The sequence below is a fragment of the Phycodurus eques genome, chromosome 17, assembly GCF_024500275.1.
Source record: "Phycodurus eques isolate BA_2022a chromosome 17, UOR_Pequ_1.1, whole genome shotgun sequence".
Classification (NCBI taxonomy): Eukaryota; Metazoa; Chordata; class Actinopteri; order Syngnathiformes; family Syngnathidae; genus Phycodurus; species Phycodurus eques.
In genome coordinates this window covers 6,746,420-6,765,128 of record NC_084541.1, presented here as the reverse complement: position 1 = coordinate 6,765,128, position 18,709 = coordinate 6,746,420, and the positions used below count along the sequence as shown (strand labels likewise).

Below are 18,709 nucleotides of genomic sequence, written 5' to 3'. Positions count from 1 at the left end.
GTCATTGTCGTTCGCCAGTCACTTTCTTTTTGCAGCCAGATGTGCGCTGACACAACCACAAGTTCTTCGTCAATGCGTCTTCATTCAATCGACAACAATCAGAGCTTCCAAAATTAGGAGTAACAGTTACTAGTACTTAAAATACATGCGCGGATGCACAGGTAGCCATGTTGCTGCCTTTTGAAACTGGTACCTGATTGGTTTGACAGCCAGGTGCGTTGAGGTGCAGTCATTCGTGTAGAGAGAGAAGAGCAGCGGAGAGAGGACACAACCTTGGGGCGCCCCGGTACTGATGCTGCGTGTGGATGAGGTGGCCTACCCCAGCCTCACCTGCTGTGTCCTGTCCAGAATGCTGTAAATCCACTGACAGATGGCAGGCGAGACACTGAGCTGGAGAAGCTTGGAGGAAAGGATGATGGTGTTGAATGCAGAGCTGAAGTCCACGAACAGGATCCTCACGTAGGTCCCTGAAAGTGTCCTTTTCAAATCTGCAGTAGAAGTCGTCAGCTAGTCTACTATTGTTCTCAGCTTGGCGGGGATCGTCGCTTGTAATTGGTTAGTGATTGTAATGCATGCGAGATTGATTTAGAGTCGTTAGCGGTAAACAGTTTTTCCAACTTTGTTGCATAGTTTCTCTTTGCAATGTAAATTTCTTTTGTCAGCTGGTTTCTAGTACGATTATACAGGGCCCTGTCCCCGCTTCAATATGCGTCCTCCTTAGCTTGGCGAAGTTGCTTAAGTTTGGCGATGAACCACGGCTTGTTGTTATTGAAGGTGTGAAATAACTTTGTTGGTACACACACATCTTACGTGAATTAAGCAGTGATCAGACGAGCCCTGGGCTGCAGGAGGTATGGCACGATATGCGTTATTTCGTGTAGTATAGCATTGGTCTAAAATGTCATTTTCCCTGGTAGGACAGTTGATGTGCTGCTTGTACTTAGGGAGTTTGTGGTTTAGTTGAGCTTTGAAAGTCCCTGAGAATAATGAGGGGTGAGTCTGTGTTTTTTTTCCCACTTTTGTGTACTTGTTCAGCGAGCGTTAGCAGTGCGGCGTTCGTGTTAGCTTGAGGCGGAATCTAAACACCGGCGAGTATGAATGATGTGAACTCACGAGGCGAGTAGAATGGCATTCTGTTCAAAAACAGCGACTCTAAATGTGGGCTGCAGTGTGTGCTGAGCTCCGTGATGTCCGTACACCTTTTTTCATTGATATAGAAGCATATCCCGTCGCCTTTTGTCTTCCCCAATGATTCCATGTCACGGTCTGCCCGGTGATGGAAGCCGGGAAGCATGATGGCGCCATCAGGGGACAGCCTCACAAAGCCAAGTCTCCTTAAAGCACATGGCGGTGTCACGTCTGAAGTCTTTACTGGTCTTTAATCTCTCAATTTATTATATTTATAATTTATTTATCTATTTACATTCTATTTATTTATTTATTTATTCTTATCTATTTGTATATTTACTATAAATTCTATCAATTATTTGTAGCGCTTTTGAGGACAGCAGACAGAGGGGCCTGTGGGGTAAATTGTTGTGGGCACCGGACTATTGCAATATTAGTCATTCGAACTGCTCTAAGTGCTAGAGGACTCTGCATCTTTTTGCACAATTGTTTTTGTCAATGTCTTTATGTCTCCAAAGTGTTCTGTAAATTGACTGTCTGTTGTACTAGAGCGGCTCCAACTACCGGAGACAAATTCCTTGTGTGTTTTGGACATACTTGGCAAATATAGATGATTCTGATTCTGATGCGCATCACTAATTAGGTGAAGAGGCATTTGGCTACCTTAAGAGAGTTATACTTACTCACGCCGTTTACCCGCACTTCATTGAATTGGGCCTTCGCGATGCTTTGTTTTAATTAAACAGATTCCCCCGGTCTGCACCAGTTCGAAGTCAGCTGGTAGCCGCCGGCTGAGGCGGCCCGCCGGGGCCCGGAGAACGTGGCCCTCCGTCCCCCCCACCAGGGGGAAACCCCGCGCGCGGGTGGGATGTTGGGGCAGACTGCCGAGGGGTGGCGGCGGGGCAGAGAGAGACGTAAGAGAAGGGGGGGAGGGTTAGTGGGAGGGCGGACCCCCCTGCAAATTGAGAGCTTCGCCTTTCGGCTTAGCTCCTTCTTCACTACAACAGACCGATAAAAAGTCCGCATCACTGCAGACGCTGTACCGATCTGCCTGTCGATCTCCCGTTCCATTCTTCCCTCACTCGTGAGAACAAGACCCCAAGATATTTGAACTCCTCCACTTGGGGAAGTATCTCATCCCCGACCTGGAGAGGGCACTCCAACCTTTTCCGACTAAATACCATGGTCTCAGATTTAGAGGTGCTGATTCCCTTCTAAGGACTCCAAAAAGGGTGGGTAATCTGAACTGCTGTTTGGTGTATAGGCACAAACAACAGTCAGGACCCGTCCCCCCACCCAGGGGCGGAGGTAGGCTACCGTCTTGTCCACCCGGGTGAACCCCAACGTACAGATGCCGAGCCGGGGGCAATAAGTATACCCACACCTGCTCGGCGCCTCTCACCGTGAGCAACTCCAGAGTGGAAAAGAGTTCAACCTCTCTCAAGAGGACTGGTACCAGAGCCCAAGCCGTGTGTGGAGGCGAGCCCGACTATATCTAGTCTGAACTTCTCAACCTCACACACCAGCTCGGGCTCCTTCCCTGCCAGAGAGGTGACATTCCATGTCCCTAGAGCCAGTTTCTGTAGCCGGGGATCGGACCGCCAAGGTCCCTGCCTTCGGGCACGCCCGAACAGCCCGTATTAGGGATTCGGTACCCCATACTCCCGAAGCACCCCCCAGGCGTGTCCCTCGGGGAGGGACACGCCTTCTCCAAGTCCACAAAACACATGTAGACTGGTTGGGCGAACTCTCATGCACCCTCGAGGACCCTGCAGAGGGGGTAGAGCTGGTCCACTATTCCACGGCCAGGACAAAAACCACACTGCTCCTCTAGGATCTGAGATTTGACTTCCCGACGGACCCTCCTCTGCAGCACCCCTGAATAGACCTTAGCAGGGAGGCTGCGGAGTGTGACCCCCTGTAGTTGGAACACACCCTCCAGTCCCCCTTCTTAAAAAGGGGGACCACCACCCCAGAGATAGGAGAGCACACCTCAGAGAACCCAGACTCTGCTTCCTCATGGGAAGGCGTGTCGGTGGAATTGAGGAGGTCTTCGAAGTATTCTCCCCACCGACTCACAACGTCCCGAGTGGAGGTCAGCAGCACCCCTTCGCCACTATACACAGTGTTGATGGTGCACTGCTTCCCCCTCCTGAGATGCCGGATGGTAGACCAGAATTTCCTCGAAGTCGTCCGGAAGTCTTTCTCCATGGCCTCACCGAACTCCACCCATACCAGAATTTTTGCTTCAGCGACCACCAAATCTGCATTCGGCTTGGCCAGCCTGTACCCATCAGCTGCATCAGGACTCCCACAGGCCAAAAAGGCCCGATAGGACTCCTCCTTCAGCTTGACGGCATCCCTCACCATTGGTGTCCACCAACAGGTTCGGGTATTCCCGCCACGACAGGCACCGACCACTTTACGGCCACAGCTCCGGTCGGCCGCCTCAGCAATGGAGGCGCGGAACATGGTCCACTCAGACTCGATGTCCCCCGCCTCTCCCGGAACATGAGCAAAGTTCTGTCAGAGGTGGGAGTTGAAACTCCTTCTGACAGGGGATTCTGCCAGACGTTCCCAGCAGACCCTCACAATACGTTTGGGCCTGCCACGTCGGACCGGCATCTTCCCCCACCATTGGAGCCACCAGGTGGTGATCAGTTGACAGCTCCGCCCCTCTCTTCACCCGAGTGTCCAATACATGCGGCCGCAAGTCAGAGGACACGACCACAAAGTCGATCATCAAACTGCGACCTTGGGTGTCCTGGTGCCAAGTGCACGTGTGGACACACTTATGCTTGAACATTGGACAATCCGTGATGAGCACAGAAGTCCAATAACAGAACACCGCTCGGGTTCTGATCGGAGGGCCGTTCCTCCCAATCACGCCCTTCCAGGTCTCACTGTCATTGCCCACGTGAGCATTGAAGTCCCCCAGCAGAACGATGGAGTCCCAATCGGGAGCGCTCTCCAGCACCCCCTCCAAGGACTCCAAAAAGGGTGGGTACTCTGAACTGCTGTTTGGTGCATAGGCACAAACAACAGTCAGGACCAGTCTCCCCCACCCGAAGGCGGAAGGAGGCTACGCTCTCGTCCACTGGGGTGAACCTCAACATACAGGCGCGAAGCCGGGGGGCAATAAGTATACCCACATCTGCTCGGCGCCTCTCACCGTGGGCAACTCCAGAGTGGAAGAGAGTCCAACCCCTCTCAAGAGGACTGGTACCAGAGCCCAAGCTGTGTGTGGAGGCGAGTCCGACTATATCTACTACTTCTCGACCTCACACAACAGCTCGGGCTCCTTCCCTGCAAGAGAGGTGACATTCCATTCTAAAATATAATGGTTCTCATTGGACAGCTATGACATATATGTATATGTATATGCCGCAATCTTACTCTTCTTGCGTTCTTTATTTTTTTGATTAACACCCGTTAAGATGAGTCCTTCAAAAATAATTTAGGAGAAAGAAAAATGCATGGAGGCGGCACTGTGGCCGACTGGTTAGAGCGTCTGCCTCACAGTTCTGAGGATTCAATCCCCGACCCCGCCTGTGTGGCGTTTGCATTTTCTCCCCGTGCCTGTGTGGGTTTTCTCCGGGCACTCTGGTTTCCTCCCACATCCCAAAAAACATGCATGCTAGGTTAATTGACGACTCTAAATTGCCCGTAGGTGTGAATGTGAGTGTGAATGGTTGTTTGTTTGTATGTACCCTGCGATTGGCTGGCAACCGGTTCAGGGTGTACCCCGCCTCCTGCCCGTTGTTAGCTCGAATAGGCTCCAGCACGCCTGCGACCCTAGTGAGGAGAAGCGGCTCAGAAAATGGATGGATGGATGGAAAAATCCATAGACTCAATAATTTTTTACTTGCTGAACTGTGCACTTGAGGTAACGATGATATTGCACGAGTGACCATGAACAATAGAAGTTTGTCATTTGGAATTGGTGTTCCAAAAAAAGTTTATAGTGTTTCTAAAGTTAAAGTTTTGATACTTGAGAGGCATATTTTTCCTGAAAATGTTGGTAAAATCCAAAATTATATCCTGTGAATTTTTATTTTTATTTTTTTAAGGCTATGCGTATTTGAATCATTGCCTGCATTATCAAAATGTAGTGCAATACACAGTAATTACATATTAACATGATGGTGGTTTTCTGTTTTATGAGGCTACAGTTGACTGCGTACCTTAGGGGCTAACCTTACAACTGCCTATTTCCTTGGGTCTTTGATTTTAAATGAACTAAATCCTGGGATGGTGAGGGGGTGCCAAATGATAATCTGCTCTGGTTCACATCTCGATTCTCTGCTCTCTCGCTCCCTCTTTCATCATCAGCAGTGAAGTCATAGCACCAAGGGCCCTGCTGGTGTGCAATCTCAGATGATGTCACCAGCAGCCAATCAACACATAGTGAAGCTTGAAATAGTGTGTGTGTTGTACACCACTGGGAATAGCGCACACACAGTTATCCGTTTCTACTGGCTAACATGAGACTTTTCCTTTTCGTCAATTCAATGATTTCCTGTGATATAAAGAAATGCGGTGGCATTTTTTAAAACAGAAAATGGTTGGGCATTTAAATAGACTACTTATGATGAATTTAGTAGTTAGTAGCCTATAATATCTATTCGCTTTTTGTTGCTAAGACTTTTTTTTAAAGAATACTTTTCTCTTCCAAAGACATTGTTTTAAAGGTCCCATATTTTGGCTATTTATACCTCCATAGAGTACTCTCTAACATGGACTTGGTATAAAAGTGTCAATTTCATAAAACAAAAAAAACACCTTGGTTTTGTCATACGAGTGTCCAGAAAAGGCCCCGCCTTTTGCATCCGCTTTGTCCATATTTGGCTAAGACCACCCCCTTTCCTCTGATTGGTTGCCTCCATGTAGAAGACTCACTTGTGAGAACATACGTGTTTGTTATGTTCACAGCGCTGGCTCAGGAGTGGAGAGGTAGGTGCCCTACCCACCCTTATGCTTGAACATTGAACAATCCGTGATGAGCACAGATGTCCAACAACAGAACACCGCTCGGGTTCTGATCGGGGGGCCGTTCCTACCAATTACACCCTTCCAGGTCTCACTGTCATTGCCCACGTGAGCACTGAAGTCCCACAACAGAATGATGGAGTCCCCAGCGGGAGCACTCTCCAGCACCCCATCCAAGGAGAAACAACAGTCAGGACCCGTCCCACCAACTAAAGGCAGAGGGCGGCTACCTTCTCGTCCACTGCGGTGAACCCCCAACAGGCGCCAAGCCGGGGGGCAATAGTTTTTCCCACACCTGCTCAGCGCCTCTAACCGTGGGCAACTCCAGAGTGGAAGAGAGTACAACCCTTCTAAACAGGACTGGTACCAGATCCCAAGCCGTGTGTGGACACACACACGCACACAGCCTGGGCCAGAGAGGTGACATTCCACGTCCCTAGAGCCAGCTTCTGTAGCCGGGGATTGGATCGCTAAGGTCCCCGCCTTCGGCCACCGCCCAGCTCACACTGTACCCGATCCCTATGGCCCTTCACACAGGTGTTGAGCCCATGGGAAGGGGGACCCACGTTACCCTTTCGGGCAGTGCCCGGCCGGGCCCCATGTGTGCAGGCCCGGCCACCAGGCACTCACCTTCGAGCCCCACCTCTAGGCCTGGCACCAGATGGGGGCCCCGGTGACCCGAGTCTGGCCAAGGGAAAACGCGATACAATTATTTTACTCATCATAGGTGTCTTTGGAACCGTACTTTGTCTGGTCCCTCATCTAGGACCTGTTTGCCATGGTTGACCTTGCCAGGGGCATCAAGCCCCAGACAACTTACCTCCTAGGATCATCCATCCACCCATCCATTTTTGGGACACATGAACCCCTCCACAACGATAAGGTGACGGCTCAAGGAGGAGTGAGATCCAATCCAACTTTACTTCGAAGCATTTTAAAAGCACGCACAGTGCACCAAAATTCTGCGATGGGCCTGAGCCAATCAGATCTCACCAAAACTTAGGACGACTCCAAAGTCGTGTTTGTGGAAGTCCCTATTGCTTGCCTATATTGATGGCCACAGATAGAGACGCACTGAGTACTAAATAGTCATATTGACAGGTAAAATACTGGCGCACCAGGTTAACACCCATAAAGCCAAGCTACCAAGTAATTAACAGAGGATCATGTGAGCCCTTCAATGGACATACAATCTCATTTTCTTTCTGTTGAGAAAGCATTTTGAATGTAAAAGAAAAAAGATATTCTTCAGTACCAAGTACATTCATTATAATTCCTGCTTTGTTCGCATACATTCTTTCAAATAAGAGGCGAGATGAAAAGATTCTGCCTTGATAGATCACATTCAAATGTTGTTTATCCTTCTCTCCCCCGGCCTCAAACTTGGCTGCTTGATTTATCACTGGCAGGTTTTGCAAACCTGACTGATGGAACTCAAAGATTGGCATATGTTTTTATCAGGTACAAACGATCACTCAAAGAGCACAACTCTTAATAAACCTACTACTATATCCCTGTTTACTCTGACCTCCGATACAGGTGCAGCTTCTCTGATAAACTTTTGGAATTATTTTGTCAGACATTTGTGAGATTTTTAGATTGATTTAGGTTAGAAAATAGGTTATCCAAAAGCAGGCAAGGAATACAACCTCAAAGACTGACTTAAATTATTATGCTGTAGCTAGACATATGACATGCTTGTTAATCATAGGTGTCAGTGAACGAAGTGGTAAATACCATATGTGTCACGGAAAGTAATTTGTCTTCTGACAATAAATGCAGGTTGGTTTGCTCATTGCACTTTGTACACTGTCATAATTATAAAAAAATATGTGGTAATTAAAAGTATAACGTTTATATTACCTTTTGTTAGCAAGTAGACAGTGACCTCTCCTTGCTGTTGCTGCAGGTACCCACGGAGTGCGAGAGGAGCCACAGTTTGTGACAGCACGTGCAGGGGAGAACATCATACTGGGATGCGATGTATCCCACCCTTTGAACGGCCAGCCGTACGTGGTGGAGTGGTTCAAATATGGAATGCCAATCCCCTTCTTCATCAACTTTCGGTTTTATCCTCCTCATGTGGACCCAGAGTATGCTGGTAAGATGTTTCTTTCGTGACCTCTGAAGTTGAAGAAAAATCTGTTAAGGGATATTTACCACTGTAAATATGAAGGCATACAGTAAAAACACTAAAACATTCAACATTTTTTTTCTTAAATTGACTGAGAAATAACAAAGGCATAGGTGTAAGATTTGCACCTGATATTTCAACATTCTTACTATCGCTACTACCACACATAAAAAAAAAAAAGTGTACAATTTTAAAACTGCATGACCATAACGTCACACTTGAACAAGTAATTGTGATGGGGCTGGGGCCTTGAATGAACTTCGGGTGTACAGCAGCCGATATAAAGTATTTCCTTCGTCTCGTCCTACATTATGTTTCTCCTAACACCACTTTTGGAAGGTCGTCATTCTCTGGAATAATATAAATAAAAAACAAGTAAAAGAATGCTGAGCTGTGCTGTCCAGATACGTTGAGGTCTTGCACGATATATATCTTGTGTAACTACTTGCTTGACGTCATGTTGTTAATGATAAATACTGTATATCTAATAATTGCTTGTGGTGTTTCTGTGAAATACAATGCTGTAAAACGATTGGCGACAATATAACGCCGTGCACCTTTTTTCAATAAGCTGGTTCCATAAATATGTACACCCTTGACTTGGCAATATTGTCACATCATTGTTATGTATATAAATGTGATGTATTATTATTATTATTATTACAGGGTTGGGCAGAAAGGACATATGTTTTTGAAAAACTCAAAATAATAAATGGTAGCTCCAAACAAATTTTATTGATGTCAATGTGTTCATATTGAAACAGCATTTGGCACAAACAAGTGCGGAAAACATTAATTTTGTGGTGTTCGTTTTCATTGATGCATTTCTGAAGGCGTTGATGGAAGTTGCCATCCACTTTCTCCAACATTGCTCTGTTGATTTGGTCTGTGGTCTATGGTCTTGTTTGATCTGTTACTGTGACCTCCGGGTGTTATATGTTTTGAGTCTGGCACCATGTACGTTGTGTTGAGAGGCTGTGGGGATTCGAGCCCATTTCAAGCCGGACAGCAGTTATTGAAGCCCCCGGAGCAACGTTACGGGCGAGCATCAGTCTTATGGTTGCTTGCCGTATGTCTTGGGGGTTCCTTGCCCCCCAATTGCCACTTCCTTGTTCAGAAATAACTTCACCCTGTTCTACCAGTATATCGTGCAATTGGCCATGAAACTCTGCCCACAACTCAAAAATTGTCAGAATTCCTGACACTTTTGAAGCTTGATTTCACATACATGGTGATTTTTTTTTTTTTTTTTTTTTAATCCATTCGTTCATTGGCTTGTTAACATGACTTTGCTGTGATGTGACATTTGTTTTGTGTCTGTTTTGGGGGTCTTTAAGGCTTGTTGCTGAAATGTGTGTAAATGTACATTTCTTCTGCCAGGCTACCCAAGATATCAGACTTCCTTAGGAAGCTTACATCTTGTTGCCCACATGATACTCAGAATTCCACTGTTCACGCTGCAGTGCTGTGTCATGTGTCCTCGCAAATGTTGAATGTGTTGGTGTTGAATCAGCCATAGCAGTCTGAGAGAAGAGCAGAGTAGAGTCAACATGGTGTATATCACTGACAATATACTAAGTGTCTGCGATTGGCTGGCGACCAGTCCAGGGTGTACCCCGACTCTGGGAGAGGCTCCAGCACGCCCGCGACCCTAGCTAGGACAAGCGGTATGGAAAATAAATGAATGAATATACTACTACTATACAAGTGAGACATAGTAGACTCTTATGCCGTCTTAATTAACATTGTATAGAACCCTATTATGTGATAAATACTGCCCACTCAACATCCATTGCAGCCTGATCATCCTGAGAGTGGGATCCTTCCATTTGCTCTTGAGGTCATTTTTGTACGCCAGCCACTCCTGGGAAGGTTCACCACTGTTTCATGTTATCTCCATTTGTGGCTAATTGCTCTCACTGTGGTTCTCTGGCATCCTAAAGCTTTACAAATGGCTTTGTAACCCTTTCCAGAGTGATAGACGTCAATTAGTTTCTCAGCTGTTCTTGAATTTCTTCGGATGGTGGCATTTTGTTGCAGCTTTTTGAGATCTTTTGGCTGTGATTTCAATCTGCGTCCGTAGACGCATGGCTTAAAAAAACGGTTATCGTTTGATAAATACAATGGACACTGGATTTTTTTTCTGGATTCGATACATTTTCATTGTTGTGGTACTACCCGCCATGCCGCTCACGACTCTGCAAGCTACGAGGAGAACGATGTTTGCTCCGTAAATGCACACAACTGGGAAACATTAGGGAAAGTTACCTATTTATTACATTCGCTAGCCTGCAAGCTAAAGAGCTAGCAAGTTAAGGAGCTAAACAAGCTTACTCGACTACTGCGACATTGTTTAAAACATCAGTGTTGGAGTTGAGTGTTCCCCATATAACACACGTGCTATCGCATACACACACATTCACCTACACACACACACAGTATATATTTTGTTTGAGCAATGTCATCATGATGTACTTGTGCACAATAGTCACATTGCAGGGTCTGCTGCGATGTTGGTGTTCTGGAATATACAATGAATCAACTGTAGTATTAAAAGTAACCTGCAGAGGTATATTTACGCCCGTTGATCTCCCACTTCCCTCATTCGTGAACAAGATACAGTTACTTGAACACCCAACACCCAGTAACATCAGCGAAGGGACTGCCAATGATAACCTTTCAGCTACGTAACTCGGGTACATTTACATTTATTAAAATGTTAATTAATGTACAAGGTCCCTTTTACAAAAATAAAGATTTTGAAAATACAATTTAAAGAGCAAATACAAGGATTCCAGGACTTTGATTGCCATACCAACATGCTTACACATGATATGGCACGGAATTTGATACCCAAGAAACTCGGGCTTCATAGCACTCTTTTAGTGTAATAATCTAACAGCTTCCTGAAAGAAGCTGTTCCACAGCCTGGTGGTCCTACATCGGATGCTCTCTGTAGCCTCTGGCCCGAGGAGAGCGGATGGAAGAGAGGGTGTGCAGGATGGGTTGGGTCTTTGATGATGCAAGAGCCCTCTTCTCTCGAGAACCTGCTGGTAAAGATGTCTGTAGTGGTGGGGAGGCTGCACCCCACGATCTTCTGAGCAGCCTTTACCGTCCTTTGTAGTGCCTTCCTCTCTTCAGCCTAGCAGCTGCTGTGCCACTCCCATCATGCTGGTGCTGAGGACGCTCTTCACCACACATCTGTAGAACCTCCTCAAGACACCGCTCCCCAGTCTGCGACGTCGCTGCTTCTGGAAGAAGTACAGACCGACGTTGGTGTGCCTTCTTGAGCAGACAGGAAGTGTTTCAGTTCCAGGTGACACTAATTCAGTGGTAACTCATCATTAAAAGAGACACTCCGCAACCCACTGCAACCGTTATGTTAGTTTAAAATAGACTCACGTTAAGATCACCGATTTGCGCTATCTTCACCTTCATCTCTCGGATCCCGTGACGTGACGTCATACTCTGCTTAGCGCTTCTCAGTCGAACAATCCACTTCCGCGACCACGCATTGGTGACATAACCGCGTTGTGTCCTATACAGTTCACCATTGCAATCTTCCCTCTTCCCGACCATCACCGCAGTAAACCCGATTTGCAGTTTTGCTTTTCAATGTGTTTTTTGATGCGCAAAATGCGAATTTTGACCCAGAAACTGCGATGCGAGACCGCTTAATTCGACCCTTGCAGACATATGTCGGAAAGCAATGGTGTGCGTCAGTGGACGCATATTCACGAAGCTTTTTGCGTCCCTCATCATTTTTGTGCATCAGGGACACGGGACACACATCAAACGAAATCCCTATAATTCTAGGAAAAATGTCCTTTGTGCAGTGATATGTGTTAGCATAATTGTCACTCATAGAGGGCAGTGTTATCTCAAGATAACTTGGTTGTATATTTCCACTACAAGATAACTTGGTTCTCTATTTCCACTACATCAAGTGAGAACAAGAGTAGAACGACAGGCTTGTTAAAATAAACATCTAGCTGAAGCTAGCATAAAAAGTTATCAGTAAAACAATAAAACCGGCAAGTAAATTTAAACTGACTGGAAACATGGACACGTTAGAGGACTTTCAAACAGCAGTTGCTTCTGTGCGTCACGGCTGTTGGTGTAGATAGAAGGGTGGAGGAAAATAGCCTAACTGCTCACCATTGTAGGCCCATGTGTCTTCAACACATTTGTGCTTGCTCAAAACCGAAGACAAGAAAATGTTTGAAGAGGTCTTAAAGAAATTTGATGAACCCTGCATGCCAAAAAAATGAGACATACGAGAGGTACGGCTTTCGTTCACGCTTACAGCACCAGGGTGTGTCAATTGATCATTTTATCACCGACCTCAAGATTAAAGAGCTCAGTCATGTCACTTCGGGAATCTTAGAGACTCTATGATAAGAGATTAAATAGTGTTTGGTACCAATGATAAGAAGCTCAGGGAGAAGCTGCTGAGGGAGACAAACCTCATCTTAGACAGTGCTGTTAAAATATTTCAATCTAGTGAAATTGCACATCAACAGTTGCTCACTTTCAGAGAACCAGCTCACGGAGAGGTGCATCAAAAAAATGAGCCAATGAATGTCGTGATGATGAAAGGGAAGGCACTCAGCAGATTTAGAAGCTGTCACACCAGGAATTAAAAACAATGAATGAGATGTGTTCAATTGCAAGGAATGAGGGGAAAATCACAGACCAAGACAATCCGCTGCCTATGAAAAGAATGTGTGCAAAATGCAAAGGAAAAAGAAAACATTATGCTGTACAGGGTCACGGGGCGCTGGAGCCTATCCCAGCTGACTTCAGGCGAAAGGCGGACTACACCCTGAGCTGGTCGCTAGTCAGTCACAGGGCACATATAGACATGAACAACCATTCGCACTCACATTCTCACAGCCACTCGGTGGGAACTGAACCCATGCTGCCTGCACCAAAATCAGGCGAGTCTACCACTACACTATCAGTGACGTCAGAAATAGTCACTAAGTAGAAAGGATAGAGGAGGGCAAGGGGATTACTGAGGGTTTTGATAATGCTGATGTTTTTGAGCTGGCATACACTCCCAACCCTTATTGCCAAAAGACCATCTGCTATGATCCAGTTACCAGCTGGCGTGGAGCAAAATGCATTTTCCACTGACCCTGTAAACATCCAGTCAAAAGTTTATATCTCCTTGAATAGAATTTCCAGCAACACAGTGAGCTGTCATTGTCACATTTTGGTTACTTGCCACTCATTACAGGAAGTTATATGTTGTCCTTGCCACAATGTGTTTCAAAAACAGAGTTTTGTGCTTATGAAGAGAACATCTCAGCCCCAATGAGACTGACAGGTTTCACTTTGAATGTATGTCTCCAGTTTGCACTTGGATGTTGTTGCTTGTGTTGCTGCTGTTGCAGTGCTGTTTAAAAATAGGTGACACACACACACACTGATGTTACGAGTACGAGTGTATCTGCACAAGCTCAAATCCTTGCCTAATTCTATCTGAGCTATTTGAAGATTAATTCTCTTCTTTAATGTTCACTTGACATTTTTCATCTCTCTACTTTGTAGGTACACTTCTCACCTTTGGCTTCCTCATACATTCAATGCACCCATCTGCCATCCTACTGAGCTCATCTGTCTTTCCTTCCCTTTAGGCCGGGCCAGTCTATATGGCAAGTCCTCCCTACGGATAGAAAATGTACGTTCAGACGACCAGGGCTGGTATGAGTGTAAGGTGCTGATGCTGGAGCAGCAGTATGATACGTTCTACAATGGCAGTTGGGTGCATCTAACCGTCAACGGTAAGAGCAATAGGAGCAATGTTTTCAGAAAGACATACTGTGCATTGAATGAACAAAAATGTAAAAGCCCCTTAAGTTCTCCTTAATCATGCTTGCAACTTTGTGGGTTTGGGTAGAGGACTAGTTATGATCTTGGCCACAGATGGGGAAACCTTTTTTGTGTAAGAGCCACATTAATTTTTTGAAACGGACAGATCGGTAAGGTCATTTGAAGATGAGGTGTAAAATAGTTGATTTTAAAATATGTTTCATTCTAATTTTTAATGTATTATTCATAATTTGTTTAATTATAATCAATTTACGGGATATGTAATACAACCCGTGACTGGTTAGAGCGTCTGCCTGACAGTTCAGACCGGGGTTCAATCCCCAGCCCCGCCTGTGTGGAGTTTGCATGTTCTCCCTGTGCTTGTGTGGGTTTTCTCCGGGCACTCCGGTTTCCTCCCACATCCCAAAAACATGCATGGTAGGTTAATTGACAACTCTAAATTGCCCGTAGGTGTGAATGTGAGTGTGAATGGTTGTTTGTTTGTATGTGCCCTGCGATTGGCTGGTTCAGGGTGTACCCCGCCGCCTGCCCAATGATAGCTGGGATAGGCTCCAGCACGCCCGCGAACCCTAGTGAGGATAAGCGGGTCAGAGAATGGATGGATGGATGTAATACAACCCCAATTCCAATGAAGTTGGGACGTTGTGTTAAACATAAATATAAACAGAATACAATGATTTGCAAATCATCTTCAACCAATATTTAATTGAATACACTATAAAGACAAGATATTTAATGTTCAAACTGTTAAACTTAATTGTTTTGAGCAAATAATCATTAACTTAGAATTTTATGGCTGCAACACATTCCAAAAAAGCTGGGAAAGGTGTCAAAAAAGACTTGAGAAAGTTGAGGAACACCTGTTTGGAACATCCCACAGGTGAACAGGCTAATTGGGAACGGGAGGGTGCCATGATTGGGTATAAAAGGAGCTTCCCTGAATTGCTCAGTCATTCACAAGCAAAGATGGTCGAACAGTTTAAGGACAATGTTCCTCAACGTACAATTGCAAGGAATTTAGGGATTTCATCATCTAGGGTCCATAATATCATCAAACGGTTCAGAGAATCTGGTAAGTGCAACTTGAAAATCCACTATGCAAAGCAAAAGCCATTTATCAACAACACCCAGAAACGCCGCCGGCTTCTCTGGGCCCGAGCTCATCTAAGATGGACTGATGCAAAGTGAAAAAGTGTTCTGTGGTCCGACGAGTCCACATTTGAAATTGTTTTTGGAAATTGTGGACGTCGTGTCTTCAGGGCCAAAGAGGAAAAGAACCATCCGGACTGTTATGGACCCAAAGTTCAAAAGCCAGTATCTATGATGGTATGGGGCTGTGTTAGTGCCAATGGCATGGGTAAATTACACATCTGTGAATGAACCATTAATGCTGAAACTTACATACAGGTTTTGGAGAAACATATGCTGCCATCCAAGCAACGTTTTTTTCATGGACGCCCCTGCTTATTTCAGAAAGACAATGCCAAACCACATTCTGCACGTGTTACAACAGATAGTGTGGGTACTACACTGGCCTGCCTGCAGTCCAGACCTGTCTCCCATTGAAAATGTGGCGCATTATGAAACGTAAAATACGACAACGGAGACCCGGGACAGTTGAACAGCTGAAGCTGTACATCAAGCAAGAATGGGAAATAATTCCACCTACAAAGCGTCAACAATTCATGTCCTCAGTTTCCAAACGTTTATTGAATGTTGTTAAAAGAAAAGGTGATGTAACATGTAAACATGACCCTGTCCCAGCTTTTTTGGAACGTGTTGCAGTTATAAAATTCCAAGTTAATTATTATTTGCTAAAAACAATAAAGTTTATCAGTTTGAACATTAAATATCTTGTCTTTGTAGTGTATTCAATTAAATATAGGTTTAACATGATTTGCAAATCATTGTATTCTGTTTTTATTTATGTTTAACAGAATGTCCCAACTTCCTTGGAATTGGGGTTGTAAAATACAGACAAATGTGTTGAATGCATATTGCTGGCGTCAGACAGAATGCTGGTATTTCCAAAACCATCACTTTTCAGGAAACAGCATGTATGTGAAGCCATTAACATTACATCATCAGAGAGTAAAAGATTTTCAACAATTTATATTGGTAAAATATAACATACCCATGTGGAGACTGACCAATATTATCAATTTGTGACAAAATATGATATTGACCAAATTTGGACTTATAAGTTTTTTTAAATTTAATTAGATACATGAATACAAAAAATACAAATTAATGAACCTACATGCATTTTATTAATGAATTTCAGATTTAAAAAAAATGCAAATTAATGCAACAAAGACCGAAATACTCTGTGCCTAGATTAAAGAAAGGAGGAGGGTTTCTATCAAAGATTTCTCCAACCAAACTTTATAGTTCTGTGTAGATTGGCAGTGATCTGTGTCATGGTTATTCACAAAGGTCTAATAGAAGGCAACAGAACCTCTCCTTTAATCTCTATTCCCTTCTTTCTATCCAAAAGGCATACTCAGCTCTAACCCAAATTTTACTTTGTGGTGAGAGTGGCATCTCATGGTGGCTCACATGTGAGTGTTTTATTCCAAAATATGTCTTGTGAGCAGCTTGCTTAATGAAGTTGTTTTTAAGCCATTCTCTTACTAAACAAATTAAGTTAATGATTTGAAAAAAAAGTTAATTTTTATCAATGGACTGTTGTTGGTTCAAACCTCCTGCGGTGTTAGCCTCCAATACATCAGTTTTCTTCTGCTTATCCAGGGTCAGGTCACGGGGGCAGCAACCTTTTTTTCTTATTCAGCTGTTAGGTCAAGCTGAATGGAGAATCTGTACCCTTTTATGCCGGAACAGTTTTACTTTGCCACATAGAAAACAACAAATGACAGGATAATGGCTGTAAGAAAGATAAGGAAAATAAAGGATTATATGCATAGTACAATTACACATTACATTTGAGTATTGTATGGGGCAGTAGTGCTACACCCTGTGAAGGAAGGACAGGACAATATAGGACAGAATTGGACAAAACAGGGACAAGGACAGTAGGGGGAGCAAGCAGGAAAGAGTTAGTGGAACTGGCTGTACAACTGAAGTGTGGTGGCAGTGGCTATGTAAATTTTAAACTTGTATAAAAACGGAGTGCAAGTGAGGAGATACCCAGGAAGTTTGCATAGTTATGAGTTATTTATAGGAATGACTGAGTGGCCCCCCACCAAGCAAATAATTCCCAGCGGTGTGTGTCTGCGGAGACATGCAACTGAATTGACACCGTGATCGCGTGCACAATAATTGTCAGAAGTGTCCTGTAATTGAGGCTCGCACCCCACCCACCTGAGAGGCGGGGTCAGGCCCAGGGGCCCACCCAAGAGCGGCTCGTTGGACGGGACACCACCCACACTGAGGGACCTAGGGTGGTCTACCGGCCCCACCAAGGTGGCCCATAATCGGCTATCCATAGGAGGCCGCAGGCGCCAATGCCGCCCCTCCAGCCAAGGGCAGGTCCAGGTCCCTGAGTGGCCCCTGAGTGGTGTAGTGCATTGAAATCTGGAGTGGCCTGTGAGGATGGGGGAGGGTAGGGGTGCCGGGCACTGCTGCCCCGCAGCCGAACGGGGGCAGCAACCAAAGCCGAGAACTCCAGATTACCCTCTCCCAAGCCACTTCGTCCAGCTCTTCCGGGGGGCCGTCCTGAGGCATTCCGAGGCCAGCCGGGAGAAATAAAGTCTCTCCAGTAGTCTTGGATCCTCCTGTGTTTGGAGTATGGCAGTGAGATGAGTTGTCTTGTGGAAAATGTCATTAAATGTTAATTAGATATTGCTTAGTAAAAGTTGGGTCAGATGGGTCCTGTGAAGAACAGAGTTATTGCGAGGGAGTTGACAGAACCAATGCATAACACAAAAACTTAATTTTATTTAAACTGATGGTCTAACTGTGTCACTACCATTGGTGGGTGATTTTATGGTGCTACAGGTCTGTGTGATGCTTCTTCTGAGGGGATTCTCAAAAGTCTGTCAATGCATGGTGTGTCTTCTCCTTGGTCAGTGGTTCCCAACATTTACTATTCCCCCAAACCCTTAGAAAAGCTGAAAACTTTTCACTCACTACAAAATAATACACTACATTTGAACACTAAAACAGTACAAAAAAAACAACATTTATTAATGTTGTCTGATGAAAAATTGGTATCTTGTGATAACGATTGTTGCAATTCTAACATGATGCAATTCTATACGCCCTATTTAATGTGTTAAAAGTTTGATAATATACTAAATAAAAAAGGCATGTTATCAGCAGCCCTGGTTAGGAATCTTTGTCTGAGTTAAAGATGAGGAATACCATCTCTAATGTCTCTCTAATGTTGTATATTTTTATCCACCTATTCATTTAGCCTGAAAGTGCACAGTCTTTCCCTTATCTACCAATAATATTGTGATACCATATTTTGGCCCTCACTCAGGAATGTTGCAGCTAATTTCTCAAGGTGATTAGATTAGATAGCGGAAGCTCCAGACTGTACAATGCTGCCGAGTTGTTTTTTTTCTTCAGTGTCTGCGACATGACATTTGTCACCAAAAATAATGGCTGACTCCGTAATTGTGATTAGGTCTACTACAACTCCAATTCCAATGAAGT

General features: G+C 44.9%; 1 protein-coding gene across 5 annotated transcripts in view; it reads left to right on the top strand.

Moving 5' to 3' along the window:
• The window catches only part of LOC133415664 (protein turtle homolog B-like), a 134,666-nt gene that overhangs the window by 24,859 nt on the left and 91,098 nt on the right, over window positions 1–18,709 (top strand). For 4 of the 5 annotated variants that reach the window (XR_009770160.1, XM_061701888.1, XM_061701887.1 and 1 more), the window contains exons 2-3: window positions 8,027–8,218; window positions 13,894–14,040. Coding sequence is in view for 4 of the 5 variants with exons in the window: in XM_061701888.1 (XP_061557872.1) it covers window positions 8,027–8,218; window positions 13,894–14,040 (339 nt within the window). In the remaining variant the exon portion in view is untranslated. The remainder of the gene's footprint in view (window positions 1–8,026; window positions 8,219–13,893; window positions 14,041–18,709) is intronic. The other variant, XM_061701889.1, reaches the window with a different exon arrangement.